We start from the raw sequence: 17,721 nt of genomic DNA, 5'->3' as shown, positions 1-17,721 counted from the left end.
AAAAAGTTTATATTTTGAGGAATACAGTTAGTGTTCAGTGATCTTTTCATAAATTTTTATATTTTTATTTCATTAACACTGTTTAATAACCTGACTGGTTATAAATTAACAAACTAATTTATTAATTTGTTCAAGCTTATATGTGACCATAGATGGGTACCTTTTTGGAAAAAAAGAACAAAAATCAAAAACTAAATACTTTTGAGAGTTTTACTACTTTTTCAGTAACTTCACTGAGTGAACCCATTACTTTTACACTTTTGGCACATAACTTCATCTTTTCGGTTTTCAAAAGACATAATCTTCAATATTAAATCAGGCGTTGCGGTCAGTAGCTCAGTATTTGATTAAACATAAACTAAATATGGATGTTTGAAGGGCGCAATTCAGGTGTACAGGAGAAACAGCGCCCCCTACAGTCAGAAGATAATATCTCAAAATGTAAAGGTCCCCGTTTGAGTCACAGAGGTTGGTAAAAAAAATGTCATTTTACTTAAGTAAAAGTAAAATGAGATCGTCCAAATATTAATAATAAATAAATAAATAAAAATAACAGTAAAGAAGCCAATTACTTATTTATTTTGGCTGAAGTGGCTCTCCATATTACTGGAGGTACACTAAAAATGTATTTAGTCAAATTACTCATCAAATACTCAGTAACTGTTTGAATTAATTTGTAATAAAATAAAATAAATAAATAATCCAGTATAAATCTGAATATAAAAGTGATAATATATACTTTTAATGTATCTCCACTTAAATATAGATGAGAAATGTTTGTATCTGGTACAATTTTGTTTAAAACATTCTTGTTTTTTATTCAGTGAAATAAGTTGAGGTGGAAATTATACTAAAGTAAGAGTAGCTGGACTTTAACTAAATAAAATTTCATTTTGTAATATTTCTATACATTTTGTCTTTAAAAGACCAAACATTTTTACTTGAGGAACTTCTTGCAGTTACTTCTCACTTTTATTTCAGTAAAACCATGTTGAAGTAGTTTTACTCTTACTTGAGTGTAATTTTTGGCTACTCTACCACCTCTGGAAAACAGTATTTAATTTATATTTTAAAACGAAAATTGAGTTTCTGTTTTGTCCAATCATCAATAAATGCACAGAATGGACTAATCAAAGTCTTAAAAGTCATAAAAATCCATTCTGAAATGCGCTCTACGGAGAATCCGCTATTGATCCAAATCACGCGAGACTTCAAAACTAGAGCACTGTGGCGACGAGATTACAGTAGTGGAGAGAGTTGTTGTCGGAGTGGGAGGAAGAGAGCTGCGAGCACAGGGGGGGAGGTGATCGAAATAATATTATTTACAGATAAACACGCAGAACGAATCGGGATTATCATGGCGTCAGGGGACACCCTGTACATCGAAACGGACGGGTCGGAGATGCCAGCAGAAATAGTAGAACTGCATGAAATCGAGGTGGAAACCATCGAGACGACAGTTGTCGGGGAGGACGGCGAACAGCAGCCGATGATCGCCTTACAGCCGCTGGATGATCCGCACCACCTCCACTCGCACCAGGAGGTGATCCTGGTGCAGACCCGAGAGGAGGTGGTCGGAGAGGAGGACTCGGAACTGCACACGGAGGACGGGTACGAGGACCAGATCCTGATCCCCGTGCCCGCCGTTGAGGAGGACTACATCGAGCACACTCTGGTTACTGTAGCCGGGAGAAGCACGTCCGGAGGCCGGGTTAAGAAGAGTGGAAGCGGGAAGAAAGCGGGCAAAAAGAGCTACATGAGCGGTGGAGAGATGGGCCGAAAGTGGGAGCAGAAGCAGGTCCAGATAAAGACTTTGGAGGGGGAGTTTTCTGTTACTATGTGGGCTTCAGGTGAGTTCCTGCAAGCTGCTGATGTCGCTTTGTTCTCTGTGTGAGTGGGCCCAGCTGGGGCCTTGTGCTCCGCTAAAGTCTTACTCTTTTCCACGGTTCAAAGCGACTTAAAATTCCTCTGAAAAGTGTTTGTTTTTATGGGAAGCCATGTTTTATGTGTCAATGGGCGCCGCCATATTTCCCCGGTCCAGAAAGTATGGCGGCCCGAAAAAATGGCGTTTATTTGGCCGACGAAGATGGCGGCGACAGGGGGAGCGGTAGCTGCTAGCTCCGCTGGGCCGCTGTGGCGCAGTTCAGTTAGCGGCAGCCGGAGATGCCTTCGGGGACGCCTCGGACTTTACAGTTTTGAGGCTTTGATCTTAAATTTAGAGGTTCAAAATCAAATAAAAAATACATTTAAACAAAAACGGATACATTTCGGCATCTCATAATAACCAAAAACATTAAAATACGCGTTTAAAATGGATAAAAGAACGTGATTAGCGTAATCTTTGACCTTTGTGGGAAAGTGTCATGTTTTAGGGTCGACTTTTCACGTCTGTAATAAATTAAAATATAACGACAAACAAAGGTGGTGCAGATATGAAAATAAACTAATGCAGATAAAAATCAGGGTATATTTTAAAAAAAAATGATAATTCATCTATAATATTAAAATCCATATTTGACAAATACAAGTTACAGGTAAAACGGTTGAGGTATTTCTTGTTGCTAAAAAAGTTGTGCAATGGAGTTTTACTCAACTTTCACATTGCAAAGTTCCCGAATAATCATTCTTGCAGGATTTAAAATGTATTTATGCACTGATACGACATGCATCTGGCCTTTTAATCACAAACAAAAGCTTGTTTTGTGATCAAAAGTGGAAACTAATCCATTTCCTTACAAAAAATATCTGTATGTTGCATTTAAATAACTTTACAGTTTGAATACAAGTGGCTAAAGTTGAATTTTGTAGCCTCTGCAGTATTTACTCGGTGCCTATTTAAGAAGCAACAGATGAATAATCTTCAGTTTCTTTCCGTCCCGTTCTTGCTCAGATGACAAGAAGGACATTGTTCACGAGGAGCAGATCGCAGGGGAGAACTCTCCTCCGGATTATTCTGAATATATGACGGGGAAGAAGCTCCCCCCAGGAGGCATCCCGGGCATCGACCTGTCCGACCCCAAGCAGCTGGCAGAGTTTGCACGGTAAGAACCCATCCAAAAAAAAGAAAAAGAAAAAATGTTGGTGCAAAACTCACAAAAAGGCGATGCGAGACAAACATGGTGAAAGCAACACATTCAGCTCTCTGCGGTTTTGCTTTTTATTTCCATGTGCATTATTATTTACCTTAGATTTAGTCATACTTTAACTACTTAAAATATCATACTTATGTATATATTCTTTATAAGTTTTACATTGGTTATGTTTGTACTTAACACCCTAATTAACAAATAAGTTTCCCCTTGGGGATCAGTTCTACTCTAATTTTGACCTTTTTCGTGTTGCAGAATGAAGCCAAGAAAAGTAAAAGAAGATGATGCACCCAGGACAATAGCCTGTCCACATAAAGTGAGTCAGATTTTAAATTCAGTAAACTGAAAAAACAAGATTTTTTTTTTTAAAGTGTCTGGTGCAAATGTCTTATTGCACTTGAAATAAGACAAAACTAACTTTTCAACAAGATAAAGTAGATTTTAAGTGAATAATTCCTTAATAATAAAAACAAGTGTAAAGTAGTTTCACTGGCAGATTATTTCAGCAAGATATTTTTTCTCATTTTAAAAGTGAAACAATCTGCCAGTGGATCTAATATTTTTAAATCAATATTAAACAGTTATTGACTTAAAACGAGCCGCTATCTTTTCAAAAGGTTACTTTTAAGTAAAGAAAACTAAGATACTTGCACTAGAAATGAGTCTAAATACTTTTGTGTTTTTGCAGTGTAGTCCAACGTTTCTCAGGTTGGATTCACAAGCAGCAGTCCCAGGAGTTGTGCGTCTTGTTTTTTGGGAATTATCCTCCTTGTTTTCGTTTTAGGGATGCACCAAGATGTTCAGGGACAACTCGGCGATGAGGAAGCATTTGCACACCCACGGGCCTCGTGTGCACGTCTGCGCAGAATGTGGCAAGGCGTTTGTGGAGAGTTCAAAACTGAAGAGACATCAGTTGGTCCACACAGGAGAGAAACCTTTCCAAGTGAGTTCCTTTACTTTCTAAACTTTAAATAAAACGTGTTTTGGGAACACGTGAATGGAAACGTTTACGCTCTTCTCCTTACAGTGCACGTTTGAGGGATGCGGCAAGCGCTTCTCTCTGGACTTTAACCTGCGCACTCATGTGCGGATTCACACTGGAGACCGCCCGTACGTCTGCCCCTTCGACGGCTGCAACAAAAAATTTGCCCAGTCGACCAACCTGAAGTCTCACATCCTCACACACGCCAAAGCCAAAAACAACCAGTAAGACATCCAACCCCGAACGACCAGAACCGGCAGGAAAACCGGAGGACCTCCGTCTGCTTCTGGGTGAACTGACCCAATGTTGCTTGGACTGCTTTTTCTCTGAGACGACTCTCTTTGTACTGCAGATAGAAAAAACAAAACAAAAAAAACAGAAACGAATCCCTTTTTTGTGAAACTTTTGATAATAAACGGAGGTCCAACGAAGCTGGCCTCTACCCGAATGGAATATTTTAGAGTTTCTTCTCATGAAGATGTTAATTCATGGATCTGCACCTGGAAAACTTATTTATACCTTTACACAAATAGTTGTGAAATTTGCATTAATCTTCACCAGCGTCTCAGTTTTGTACCTCCCCCCTAAGTGTGCATATTGTACACTGTTTGATGTAAGCTTTGTGGTCTGTATGTATTCAAGACGGTCCTGTAGGGCTTCCTGCAAGGTTTCAAAGTTCGTTTCCCTTTGTTCTCCTTCACGGCTCCGTTTCTCAGGAGGTTTGTAGCTTTTCGTTTTCTACAACACATGTAGATAACCATGTGATTTTAGTTTATTCTTTTTTTTTTTTCCAGTAGATATCATTGATTAAATCGTTTCTCCCAATTGCATCACCAAACAGAGCGTGTGATTTGTGCTGTCAGAGGTCAAACGCTCACCGAGCTGGTGAATAATTAAACCAGTCGGGTTGAAGCAACGTCCAGGAAGTTTTCAACGATTCAAAAACGCTTCATATCCATGCATGACATTAATGAACAACGTTAAAAATCAATCGTTGGCTGAATGGGTTCTTTAACAGGCAGGTTAGTGTTTAAACAGGGATATTTAACTACAACATGACATCGTGGCGCTGCTGCGAATAATTGTGGTTTGTTTTGTTTGGAGAAACACGAGACGCCGAGAGCAACTCGATACCGAACGGGTTGAGAGAGTTTGTCCAGGAAATCAAGTTTCATCACAGCTGAGTGGTTTCAAATCTACAGATTAAAATATGCAAGGAATAAATAAAAGATTTAAAGTGTTATTTAAAAGATTGTGACTTAAAGCTAATATTGCAAAGCGGATTTCCTCTGAAAATGAGAATTTTAACATTTACAGGATGATTAATTGTCCATTATTTCAATATTAAGAATTTTCATGTTATATATTGATAATGGTATAATAATGCAAGTTTGCCCTAAAAGACAAAACCTTTAATATTGTAAAAGACACAACAATGGAAGATATTTTAAAAATCCAAAATAAAAAATAAATAAAACCCAAGCAACTAAAACAAAATCTGCATAAAATTATAAATAAAATAGATTATAAACTCTAAACAAAAAAATCTGAGCTCATTTTAACTTCATTTTCGACATTATAATTCATTGCAATTTACGAGATTAACTTATTGAATTACCGAAATTCAGTTAATATTTATTGAGGTGCATCCATATTTTCTTTTTTAAAAATGCTTTTATGCTGATAATCTCTTCATTTTGCGAGTTTGCTAGTCTTTTTGGACAGTTAAACACCAAAACTACAACATAAATTTCAAAAAACGACTCAAACATTTTTGATTAAAGTATCAAAAAATCTTTAATTTTCTCTTCTGGATGTTTTTCCTACACAATACAACTCAAAAATCCTCCACATTTTTATTTTAATTTATAGGAAATAAAACTCCACATATTTGATTTGTGATTTTGCAAAGAGGTCATTGTGGGTAAAACTGCTAAGTCATCGTCAAACCCACACATGACTGTGCATTTTTATTATCTCAGACAGCAGAATCAAATTGAAGAACCTGTTAAGCCACAAATAGTGTTCCTGTTTTATCTCGGTGATATGAAGGACAAACGGCATGCATTTAAAGGAAGTTAAAATAAGTACCGTACTTTGATCTGATATATTTGTCCAGTGCATTTTTCTGACCCTTATGAGTTTATCTAGAAATAAACTACATTTTCTTACCATTTATGCATAAAATTTAAAAGATCCCTGAAAATAAAAGCTGCATGTTTGCCCCAAATTTGAGAAAATACTGTTTAGTAAAAATGCATTAATTGCAAATAAAAAGCAACAGTGGTAAAGCTTTAAAAATGATTCCCTGGCGGATCCAACACTAAATGGCGCAGAAAGTGATTTTAACCCAGATTGATAGGAAATTTGAATGATGATTCACTAAAAATGGAAAAATCAGCAGCAATAATCCAAAGTATGGCCTCTCTACTGTCCCGCCTATGGCATCAAGAACCTGACTGTCGGGTTGATCCGGGGGCAGCAGTTCCTTCCCCAGCTCTGGCGGGTCGGTTCTGTTCACTGGGACAGCAGGGCAGCCAGCAGTGCGGGGTAGTTGGGCGTCCCCCAGCCGGTGACGGGGTCCCACGACGGGGCGGCGCAGAAGCCCTGCCCCTGAACCTTCTCGTCCAGGCAGCCCAGGTGACACCCTTCAGTCACCTGCACAGAAACATGACGTTCACTTTAGCCTGAGATGATTAGAATAGAATAAAGTTGACAGACATTTTCTTAAAAACTTGAGTTTTCTCTTGCATCTAGACTGCTACATTTGTCATAATATTCTAGCTTTAAGAGAAAAAACATAAAATTCTAACATTATTTCATGTCAGCTGTATTAAATACTGACTAAATAAACAGAACAATGTAGTTTTCTCCCATTATTAAACCTAGACATTTCTAAAATAACAAAACAGGAACTTGTATGTTGCAAAGTAGAAAAATAAAAGATTTAAGTATGTGAAACACTTACTGCCTCATCAACAGAGAACCACACAGCAGTGCTGCCTGCGGCTAAAACTCCGCTAAATGAAGCGCAGTGACTCACGACGGCAGTCGTTAAAATCAGTCATGTTTTTTCAATCATGTTCAATTTTCTCCGCTCTTCTGCCATATTATCCTCACCTTAGCAGCACAGCAGCCATTCAGAATGAGAAACTGACGCAGCGCCAATAAAGTTAAACTACATTTAAAATCAGAATCGCATAAAGTGCATCGGACTCAGTTTGGACCGTTCCTCTTTACCGTTCTATTATGGCCGCCATCTTTGTTTCTACATCACCGGCTCCGCTTACGGATGACCAGCGGCGCCCTCTGCTGGATGGCGGTCAAACTACAACACTAAATTTAGGTCAAAGCCGACATTATTAGTTAATAATTAGAACAACTTTTAAGCTAATAAACCATTAATAGACAATTATAAGTTGATTAACTGTTTATCTACCTACTTCGGTGTATAAACAACGTGGCTGCTTAAAGATAAAACAATTTTAATATAAAATATAACTTGCGTAAATACAGAAAACTGTTTTAAAGTCATAATTTCTATCATTAAGGAGGGAAAACTAATAAAAAAAATGGCAAATGCCTCGTAATCTAATAACTGGTCGTTCCACACGTGGTCAGTCAAGACCTTTAAAAATTCACTAATAGTGAGGTACACCAGTAAAACCATTTTGGATCTACAATAATCTTTCAAACAACAACAAAAAAATCATATAATTAAAGTATTGCAACTTAGTTTATGATTGCGTAGACTAAAACAATCTGTATTCTGTGGGGAGTTTTTTGCCTGACCCTCTCTCTTATTATTACCATTTTATTTTTTTGGGTCCATGTGTCAAACATTTGAACTCCCCCTGATTTAAATTTTATTTTGGATGAACTCTTGTAATAATTTTAATCTCCTAGGAAGGTTCTCAAATGTTCTGTTTTCTCCACCATATTTCAGCCTCCTTCGTGTTGTCAGACAGGTACAATTGACAATTATTTTCAGATCAGACCTGTGTTTTTCTAATTAAATTTAATTTATCCTTAAAAAAAAAAGAATGTAGTTAATTACTACTCATTTGTGATTTACAATCAAGATAGTCTAATATCAAGATGACCTGAGAACTTGAAACAAAGAATAAATGGAGGGAGTTAGAATCTTGGAACTGGATTTGTTGTAACTAAAGGGCTTCAGACTCACGTCAAACAGGCCGGGTCCTTTCAGCTTGTAGAGACGCGGGTTGAGGAAGCCGAGCGCAGGCTGGCCCCTGGACAGACGCTGGCCGTTGATGAGGGACAGCATGCCTCCGACCACAGGAGTCGATGCCTAATAGGAGCGAAAGCTCAGAATAACCCAGAGACAAGTGAAGCTGCAAACACTTTAAAAATGCTAAAACTGTGAGCAAACGGCTTCTTCACAAGACAGGAGAAAACTTTCTATGAATCTTTGTTTAGCAGAAACTTTGATGATGTTTGATTAGATTAATAAGTTAATCTAAAGTTGATGATTTCATCAATCGACTAATGATTAATTGATAAGCGGCCATTTTCTCTTGTATCATTGCGGTTGATCATCTTTTCATAAAGGGAAAATTTTCAGAAAATGTTGATTTTAAAAAAGAGAAGCATCAAATATTTTATTTATAATAAAATATTTTTTATATAAAATATTAAAATATATTTTTATTAAACAGTATATATAATACACATTACTTGATGTAATAAATGTTACATATTAAATATAAATTTTATTAATACAAATATTGTATTATATTTTTTTAAAATCTTATAGAACATTTTATAAAAATATATTTAGAATATTTTGTTATAAAATCTTAGATAATATTTTAAAATTGAATACAATTATGAAATATATTTAATTAAATTCTAAGAATTTATAAAATTATGTCATAATTTTATGAGCTGTATTAAATACTGACTGAATAATCAGAAGATTTTATTTAAACATATTTATAAGGTATAATAAAACATTAGTGCTGTAGGGCCAACCTCTTTGGTTGCAGAATAGAAAAATCTAAATATTTGAAACACTTAATTCCCATGTTTATGTTTTTATATCATGTTACGATTTTTCTGCGTCATTTTCTCCCCAATTAGTGGATTGGGAGTAATTTTAATGTGACACTTTGCTAGTGGACGGTGGTTTTGGTTACCGAGGTTCCGGACACCCAGGGGATGGGGACTCTGTTGCTGACCACCCAGTAGTTATCAGACAGGGCGGCCATGTCCGGGTAGGCCCTGCCGCTCGTGTTGAAGTACGACTGAGGAGGAAGAGTCGCCTTCACGCTCTTCAGGTAACCCTCCACCGCGCTCACCTGAACAACGAAAAACAGAAGCTATTAGTTACACTTTAAAAAATAATGGGTCAGGCAACACGAAGCGTTTCTGGACCTGGTAGTCGGGCATCTTGAAGACGTTGCTGAATCCTCCTCCACTGATGTAATCTGTGACTTCATAAGTTACTTTAAACGGGTTTTTAAAGGAGGTTCCTCCAACTGTGGTCACATAGGGGCTGAGAAATACAGAACCACTTAGAAACCATCACAGTAACTAAAACATTTAATTACATAAACACTCAGAGCCCCTGAAGGTTTTAATGTTTTGACACTTTTATTGGGAATTTATGTCACAATTGTGAAGTGAAAGAAAAATTATAGATGGTTTTATCTGTTGTAGAAACAGAAATCTAAAAGGCAGTTCCAGCTTTAAACATCTGGATGAGTTATTTATTTTTTTCTTGAATAGCTTTGATTAGATTGAGGTGTCGACTTTGACTGGGCCATTTGAACCATTTACTATAATTTGGTTTAAACCACTCCATTGTAGCTCTGACTACATATTTACTGTAGGGCCAAAACGATTAATCGGATTTATCGTGATTCAATTATTTAAAAAATAAAATTAAATTAATTTAGTTATCGATTTATCGTCAACTGGAGAAAATACTCAAAAAAAGGACAATTTCTGAAGGAACAAAATATCCAGAACTTAATTAAAACTGTACAAAAATATATATACATTTAGGATATATAAAAAACAACCTTTTAAAGTATTTTCTCCCCAACGCATTTGGAGCTTTTTCTTAGGCTTCAAATGCATCATTTGCAACAAGTGTGTACAAATAAAATGGTATGTTGTCATTTTAGGTGAAAAATGTTTATTTTCTTACTTTAAACAATTTATTGAATAATGTGTTTATTTGCATCTTCTAATGCATTTCTAATATTATGTAAAAAAGGATTAAGTGCTTAAATTGAAAATCTGCAAAATGCCAAAACATTTTATCCAATTAATTAAAAAACATATTAAAGAGAAATGTTATTTTAAATCTTAAATGGAAAATATAGATGCGTTATTGATATTTTTGGCTCATTTGCTCTTCTGGGAATGTTGTTCTCTCCACAATTAGCCTGTATTGACCCTGTATGCTCCAGTTAGACAATTATTAAACCAGTTGATGATTATTTCAATAAATCAATAGGTTTCCTCTGTGACACATTCAAAGCTTCAGGTTTTGTTTTCACGTTCACTCTGTTACTTATGAAGAATTGCATGTGGACACATTAGTTTATTTTTATTTAATAAATAAACTCATCTAATAAATGAACAGATATTTGAATGCTTCAGCGTAAAGGTTTGATGTGAGGACTGGGAGTCCTACCTGGAGGCAGGAAAACTGGGCCTGAAGGCGTTTTCCTTCCCCAGATGTCTGCATCCAGCGCCGCTGTCGCCTGAACACAACACCAGGTTCAGATAAGCTGACAAAACAAGCTGAACTCGTCCAAAGTCTCTGTGTGATCCTGATGAATGGAAGTTTTTGTTCCTCCCTGAGGTTTTCTGAATCATTTTTTAAAACAGGAAGTTGCGGTAATTTCACAACGCATCAGACATCACATGATTGGCGACCTTATTACAACCCAAAGCTGACTAAAGGTCATGCTGTGCTGATGGTGCGGGTCAGCTTTTTCACTGTAAAACACAAAATATTACCAAATATTTTTGGTTTAGCTTCTAGAGCAAACATCTTTTAGTACTAGGGATGCACCGATTTCAGATTTCTGTCCGATCGTCAATTATCAAAAGCCTGACCTGCCGATTCCAATGTTGACCTATAGCACTTTTTTATCCGAAATGTCACTAAACATAGCAAGAAAGTGTCTGAGTTGGTAACACTGAGGTGATTATTGGGAACTGGAAATGTGCAGAGATGATCTAGTGGGCCGGTTCGTCAGTCAAGCCTCTGACGGCAGAGCAGAAAAGGACAGTGGATGATTTTTAGACCTTTGCAGAAGTAGATAATATCAGCTTCACATTAAGTATTGGCCAATCACCAATATCCTAAAATTTTGGAAATCGGCGCCAATAAATCGGTGCAGCCCTACTTAGTACACTTGAAATAAAACAAAACTAACTGACGAGAAACTTTTCAGCAAGAAATATGAGCTTGTTTAAAGTCAACAATTTCTTAATATTGATTAAAAAGTAGGGATGAACCGATATGAAACTTTGGGCCGATATCAATATGGCCAATAACTGATATTTTATGTATTTCAATACCCTTATGACACCTTTGGAGAAAAAAAGACCAGAGACAGATTGCAACAAGTTAAAAATAAATATCAGTTGTTCATATCGGCCCAGTTTTATTCAACAGACCGATACCAATATGTTACAAAATGACAAATATTGTCCGATACCGATGTTAGTGCCGATATATCGTTCATAACTATGGAAAAGTTCTTGTTCCATTGGCAGATTATTTCACATTTCCCCAAGTTATAAGGGAAATAACCAGAGGAATTAGAACTTTTTCATAAATATTAAGAAACTATTTTGCTGAAAAGTTATTTGTAAGTTAGTTTTATCTAAATCAAAGTTATTTGCATTAGCAATATCTTGGTAATATTTTGTGTTTTTGCCGTTTTGCGAGCGTTGTAGAACATCTGTAAGCGTTGACTGACCCGAGGCGAAGAGCAGAGAAAGACCTCTGACCCCGGCCTTCATGAACTCCGTGTTGATGCGCGTCATGTAGGCGGCGGACAGGCTGTCCTCGTCGTCGCCGTAGCTGATGGTGTGAACCCAGGGCAGGTCAGACATGTTGCTGAGCAGGACCATCCACTGGAGGAAAGGCTCCTGGGTCTCATGTCGACCTGGACAGGAAGCGGGAGAGGACATAATTACACAACAAACAAACAAACTTAGAGTTTGGATGCAAAACATTTCCGTTCGTTTCTCGATTGGTTTCACTTGTGAGCTGAATTTGCCTTCAACTGCCATCATGTTTTCAGTTTTTAAAAATGTTTCATTTAAGCTACAAATGTCTGGATTTAAATCAGGGTGATAGTAGTTTAGTTTTATTTTGTTGCTTTTTGTCCAATTTAGTTTTAGAGTGCTAGTTTTTATTAGTTAAATATTGTTTTGCTTAATTTTTATCAGTTATATCGCTAGTGTTTCATATTTCGGTTAATTTCTACATGCAAAATTAACAAAGAACACATTGATGAATAATTAACAGAATATACTATTTTCAAAAAATGTATTAAATTATAGTTGAACAACAAATTGACTCTCCCGACATTTTTTAAATTTATCTTTTGATTCAGATTTTTGCATAATCTGAGTTGTTTTGAAGCAATGTGTATCAAATTTGGCCAGGTTGACCTGCATATAATATTTTTGTTATTTTGTACTTTTTTTAATCTACATTTTTAGTCACAAGAGTTAAATCCCCTTCAAAATATCATTTATTGTTCTCCGGAAGCTGACAATACTTTTGCATTTACTGTAAAATACAGACCGTTTTATTACAGCTTTGTAAAACAAATGGAGGCGTTTTAAATATAATCTGCGCAGATTTTAATTTCTTTTTGTGGCCTAGCAGACCTGGATTGGTGAAGACCCATGTGGAGATGTTTGCTCCGGTGCTCATGATGTACTCCACGTCCAGGCTGGCCTCCAGGCCGGCTTTCCCTCCTCCCTGGGTGCCGACGACCCGATCCACCTCGGAGCGATGCTGGAAGGTCCCACCGAACATCTGCATGAACTCGGCCAGGTCAGCTGGGTGGTAGTACTGCTCCAGAAACTGAACAGGAGGACAGAAAAAAAAATCTTTGGAATGACCCGGTTTTAAGCCTCATATCCATTATTATTTTTAACCACAATCCTTCGGTAAGCTAGCTGTAGCGTCGCACTTTGAGCTGACGTCACGGCAAATAAGGGTCGTTTACATGCAGTACCTTGCGGACCACCAGGGGGCGCCAGGGGACAACAGTTTGAGAAAGACTGCTCTCTAATGTCTACTGGCTTTTTCCTCTTATTTTTACTCAAAGGAAAGAGTAGCCGGGCTGCACAGTGGCGCAGTTGGTAGAGCTGTTGCCTTGCAGCAAGAAGGTTCTGGGTTTGATTCCCGGCCCTTCTCCATGGAGTTTGCATGTTCTCCCTGTGCATGCATGGGTTTTCTCCGGGTACTCCGGTTTCCTCCCACAGTCCAAAAACATGACTGTCAGGTTAATTTATCTGTCTAAATTGCCCCTAGGTGTGACTGTGTGTGTGCATGGTTGTGTATCTGTGTTGGCCTGCGACAGACTGGCGACCTGTCCAGGGTGACCCCGTCTCTCGCCTGGAACGTTAGCTGGAGAGGCACCAGCAACCCTCCCGACCCCACTGAGGGACAAGGGTGTAAATAAAATGGATGGATGGAAAAAGTAGCCAAGAAATGACTCAAAGAGTAAAAAAGTATTAGGTAAAAAGTCTACTCCAGTAACCGATCAATTTATCATTCATTCAATATTTAAAAATTACATAATCTCCACTTAAATTAAAGCTAAGTGGAATTTTTGGCATTTTAAGGACCAAAATGACAATAACTCATATAAGTAACAACAACAACAACAAAAAAACAGGCAAAACAAAATTTTTCCAAATCAGTTTCTTTCAATAAGAACAATGAAACTTTTACAGAAACTGCAGGTGTGAGTCTGTGTCTGGTGAGTCTTTGGTTTAAATATGTTTGTTTTTCATTCAGTAGAAAATCCTGGTGCTGGGTTACACATTGCTACATGTCATTTCTGATTATTTTGTACGCTGATTGTGTCTTTGTTTCCACCAATGAGGAAAAGAATAAAAAATAAAGTAAAAATAGAAATAAAGTGAGAAAGGCTTAATAAATAAATCCCAACCTGAGCTACGGCCTGGCTGTTGTTCTCAGCTGATCCCACGTCAGTCGCCGTCAGGTTGTAGCGAGTCCTCAGGACGGCTGGCGTCACGCCGAGGTGAACCCCCGCCTTGGAGCGCGGCCGCTTCCTGTTGGCGTCTTTCTCTCTAGGAGGGACACGATGAAGGCCTCCGACTACGGAAGAGCAAAACAAGATATCAGAACCGATCCGGACCTGAAAACGTGACAGCAGATCAGTTTAGAAACGAACAAAATCTCACCAAAATCCAGATGTTGGTGAACCTCATCGTGGACTGAATACGCACTGGAAGATCTCACGATGGAGTGACCGTTTCTGATGTAACGGTGAAATCTACTTCCTGGAAGAAGAGCCTCTGCAACCCTTAATACAAAAAAGAAAAGAACAAATCCTGTTAAACTCACTACTGTAATCAAAATGAACAGATGTGCAGCAAAGAAATTATTTTTATTTTTTTTGACACTCTAGAGTTCCAGATTAAGAAACCAGGTTTAAAACAAGGAAAAGATAACCTGAATAAATACAAAGAGTAGTTTTAAATAATTGAATCAACCAAACCAGAGCTGAAACAATTAATCGATTGATATAATCAACTAATTTAGAAATCGACTAATCGTTAATCGCCGTAAATAAAGGCCATTTGCTGAAAGAACAACATATTCAGAGCAGTAAGTCAAAACTGTGCAAACATTTTCTTGCTAAAAGTTACTTGTTAGTTAGTTTTGTCTCAAAAAAAGATTATGTTTTTACAGTGTTTTGTGAAAAGCTGCCATTTTATTAGACTCAAACGGCTCTAATCTCTGCAGATTGCAGCTCACAGTTTCACCGTTTTCACTGCAAAAACAGGAACTTCCTCACATGATGAAAGCAGAACCTTTTCACAGAAGTTGCAAAACCCCAGAAATACGAGTATCTGTGTCGCCTCCCAAGTGAGTGAATAAAGTAAAGTAAAGCAGATGTGCTTACTCTGCAGTCGTGCTGCACTGTAAAAAGTCCTGAGTGTGAACTGCCCGACAGTTTGAAATCCCGTGAGTCTGCAGCCAGCGATGCACCACCTTCTGGGTCAGCGCAGACGGACGAACCAGAGAGGAAACTTCCTGCAGACTCAGGTGTTTTCCTGCAGAGGACAGAGCAGTTAGTGACAGAATCGGATCCTACGTTTGTTTAAAAACCTCACTGCCTACCGTACTGAGGCGAGTCGGGGTCCGACACCCACGTGAGCGTTTCCTCCAGCAGGTCGACGTTCTGCTGCTTCAGGGCAAAGGTCAACTCCAGCTGCTCTGAAGGATCCACCCGACCTGCTTGGGTCCAGTCCTGTGGGAGTCTAAAAAAAAATAATAATTAGGATTTACTATCTGACATCAATAAATATGTTGATATCTTTGCTTTAGCCATTTATGGCAAGCCATTTTAACATATAATCAGCGTTTCCTGACTATCCCAGGTATAGAAATGTATTTTGACAAGACAGAACCACATTTTGACTTTCCTGAATGGTAATTTAAATCAATTAAGTTTATTTTAATAGCACAATTCAGCAACAAGGCAGTTCAAAGTGCTTTACATCATAAAAACGCACAAAAAACAGAGTCACAGAAGACGCTACCCTGAAAAAACACAAAATCTTACCAAGTAATTAAGGTCTTGTTTCTAGCGCAAATATCTTCAAATAAGGAAAAAAACTAACTTACAAGCAACTTTTCAAGAAGATATAAGAACTTGTTTCAAATCAATAATCTGTTGTTCCACTGGCAGATTATTTCACTTAAACCATGGGAAAATGTCTTGTTATAAGTGAGAAAGAAAACCTGCCAATAGAATAAAAACCTCAGTATATGTTGTGCTGTAAGTCTAAGTGCTTAGCTGAACAAGTTTTTCCTGAAAGTGAGATTTTAGCACCAATGCAACCAGCTGGATCTATAAAGTTTATGTTAACATTTTAAAAATGTCAAAAATAGTAAAAACATTACGACACTTGTTCTTGAACGGTAAGCATCAAGTCCAGTTTGTGGAGTTTTGCGATCACTATAAAATAGCTAATTCCCAAAAAAATGTCATATTAATGAGCCGAGAGGATAAAACTAATAAAAACAGCAGATCTGCTCACCCTGATTTAATAGACACAGAAGTACACAAATGATTTTAAAAACTATAGGAAATAAAACAATACACGAGGACAGACTTCTTTTCAAAGATGTTATTACCAAGATGTAATTTTTAATTAAAAAGAAAGTAATTGCAAATGTAGAGAATTCCTTCCATGGAAGAAATATAGTTTCAGTAAAACCAGATTTATTTAGACATTAATTTTTGGGGGGTTTTTTTTCTCCTGTGCATCAGAAACAAATGTGGTAATTATCTGGTGGACTCTCGAAACCTTCAAACTGCTTGTCACGTGATCAAAGGAGCGTGATTTGATTGGCTAAAACCCACCGCGCCACTCAATCTAGTGTCGATTGCTTTGGCCTGGTCGACCAAATTTGCTGGCGAATTTACAGTAAAAAAATTAAAATACTAATAATAAAGTTGTACAAATGCAATGTGTCAATATTCAGTATTACAAATGTAACGCATTAAAAAAAAAGTCTGGTTCTTAGACTTTATTTCTTCCATATTCTTTAAATACAAATAAACCTTAACTGACCTAAAATCATTATTATCACAGTTTTAAGTAATAAAACTAGAAAGTGATGGGAAAACAGTTTCCTTACATGACATTTTGGTCATATTCGAGGAACCCGCTGGAGGCCAACGAGCTGAACAACAGAGGCACGAAGAAGAGGAATCTGTTGGAGAAAAACTAAATTAAATGGAGCTTTTCATTATAATTACACCCGGAAGTTTGAAGTAAACATGCTGAAAGCAGCTTGTGTTTGTGTTACAACCCCACCCTAAAATTCCTAAAGTAAATTGTGGCACTGGGCTTTAACATAAAACAAAAAGTAATCCGAACAGTTGATGAGTAACAAAAATATAATTTATTTTACAAGTCCGCTAAAACAAGTACAGGAGGAAAAAAGAAAAAACACAGGGGAGCTTTAATCTTCAGGGTCTCCAAGGCCAAAATAACAAACAAAACACCCCTTACAACTATAAAATAAAACAACCACTTTCTAAAGAGAACTAAAAGAAAATACAAAACCTAAACTCCCTTACTAACACAAAAACAGGAGAAAACRGRTTACAACAAAAATKGCAGAGAACCCCTACCAGCTTMCACCTTCTTGGTTAAGTTTCAGAGKTGCTCACAGCAAACTTAAGTCGGTCCACACACACAAAAAACTCTCAAGCAGAGTCACAGCTCATGGCCCAGGTCAAACAAAAGGAGAGAGAGAGAGATCTGGCATCTCCAGCTTGCTGCTTATATATAGCGGCTGACGAGCCCCAACACACTTCACCTGCAGCAATCAGGCAGAGCTGAAACAAAAAACACAGAGCTCTCTCAAAAAAA

At 37.4% G+C, this 17,721-nt stretch overlaps 2 protein-coding genes across 2 annotated transcripts in view; one reads left to right on the top strand and one right to left on the bottom strand.

Annotated features, from left to right (window-relative positions):
* The first annotated feature begins 1,236 nt into the window (after positions 1-1,236).
* yy1a (YY1 transcription factor a) lies at positions 1,237-4,901 on the top strand. The gene is made up of 5 exons (XM_008400022.2): positions 1,237-1,850; positions 2,891-3,041; positions 3,345-3,405; positions 3,874-4,032; positions 4,117-4,901. Exons 1-5 carry the CDS (start codon positions 1,358-1,360, stop codon positions 4,297-4,299), a joined length of 1,047 nt encoding a protein of 348 aa, XP_008398244.1. The 5' UTR covers positions 1,237-1,357; the 3' UTR covers positions 4,300-4,901.
* Positions 4,902-5,849: 948 nt separating this feature from the next.
* The window catches only part of tpp1 (tripeptidyl peptidase I), a 17,903-nt gene continuing 6,031 nt past the window's right edge, over positions 5,850-17,721 (bottom strand). The window contains exons 2-13 of the mRNA XM_008400023.2: positions 16,982-17,056; positions 15,455-15,594; positions 15,237-15,387; positions 14,512-14,633; positions 14,256-14,425; positions 12,961-13,159; positions 12,039-12,227; positions 10,739-10,808; positions 9,469-9,589; positions 9,231-9,392; positions 8,258-8,383; positions 5,850-6,729 (exon numbers count right to left, since the gene is read on the bottom strand). Coding sequence (XP_008398245.1) covers positions 6,589-6,729; positions 8,258-8,383; positions 9,231-9,392; positions 9,469-9,589; positions 10,739-10,808; positions 12,039-12,227; positions 12,961-13,159; positions 14,256-14,425; positions 14,512-14,633; positions 15,237-15,387; positions 15,455-15,594; positions 16,982-17,056 — 1,666 coding nt within the window. The 3' untranslated portion in view covers positions 5,850-6,588. The remainder of the gene's footprint in view (positions 6,730-8,257; positions 8,384-9,230; positions 9,393-9,468; positions 9,590-10,738; positions 10,809-12,038; positions 12,228-12,960; positions 13,160-14,255; positions 14,426-14,511; positions 14,634-15,236; positions 15,388-15,454; positions 15,595-16,981; positions 17,057-17,721) is intronic.

This window comes from Poecilia reticulata, linkage group LG22 (assembly GCF_000633615.1).
Source record: "Poecilia reticulata strain Guanapo linkage group LG22, Guppy_female_1.0+MT, whole genome shotgun sequence".
Lineage (NCBI taxonomy): Eukaryota > Metazoa > Chordata > Actinopteri > Cyprinodontiformes > Poeciliidae > Poecilia > Poecilia reticulata.
The sequence above is the reverse complement of the archived record's forward strand: the minus strand, read 5'-3'. Positions and strand labels throughout refer to the sequence as shown.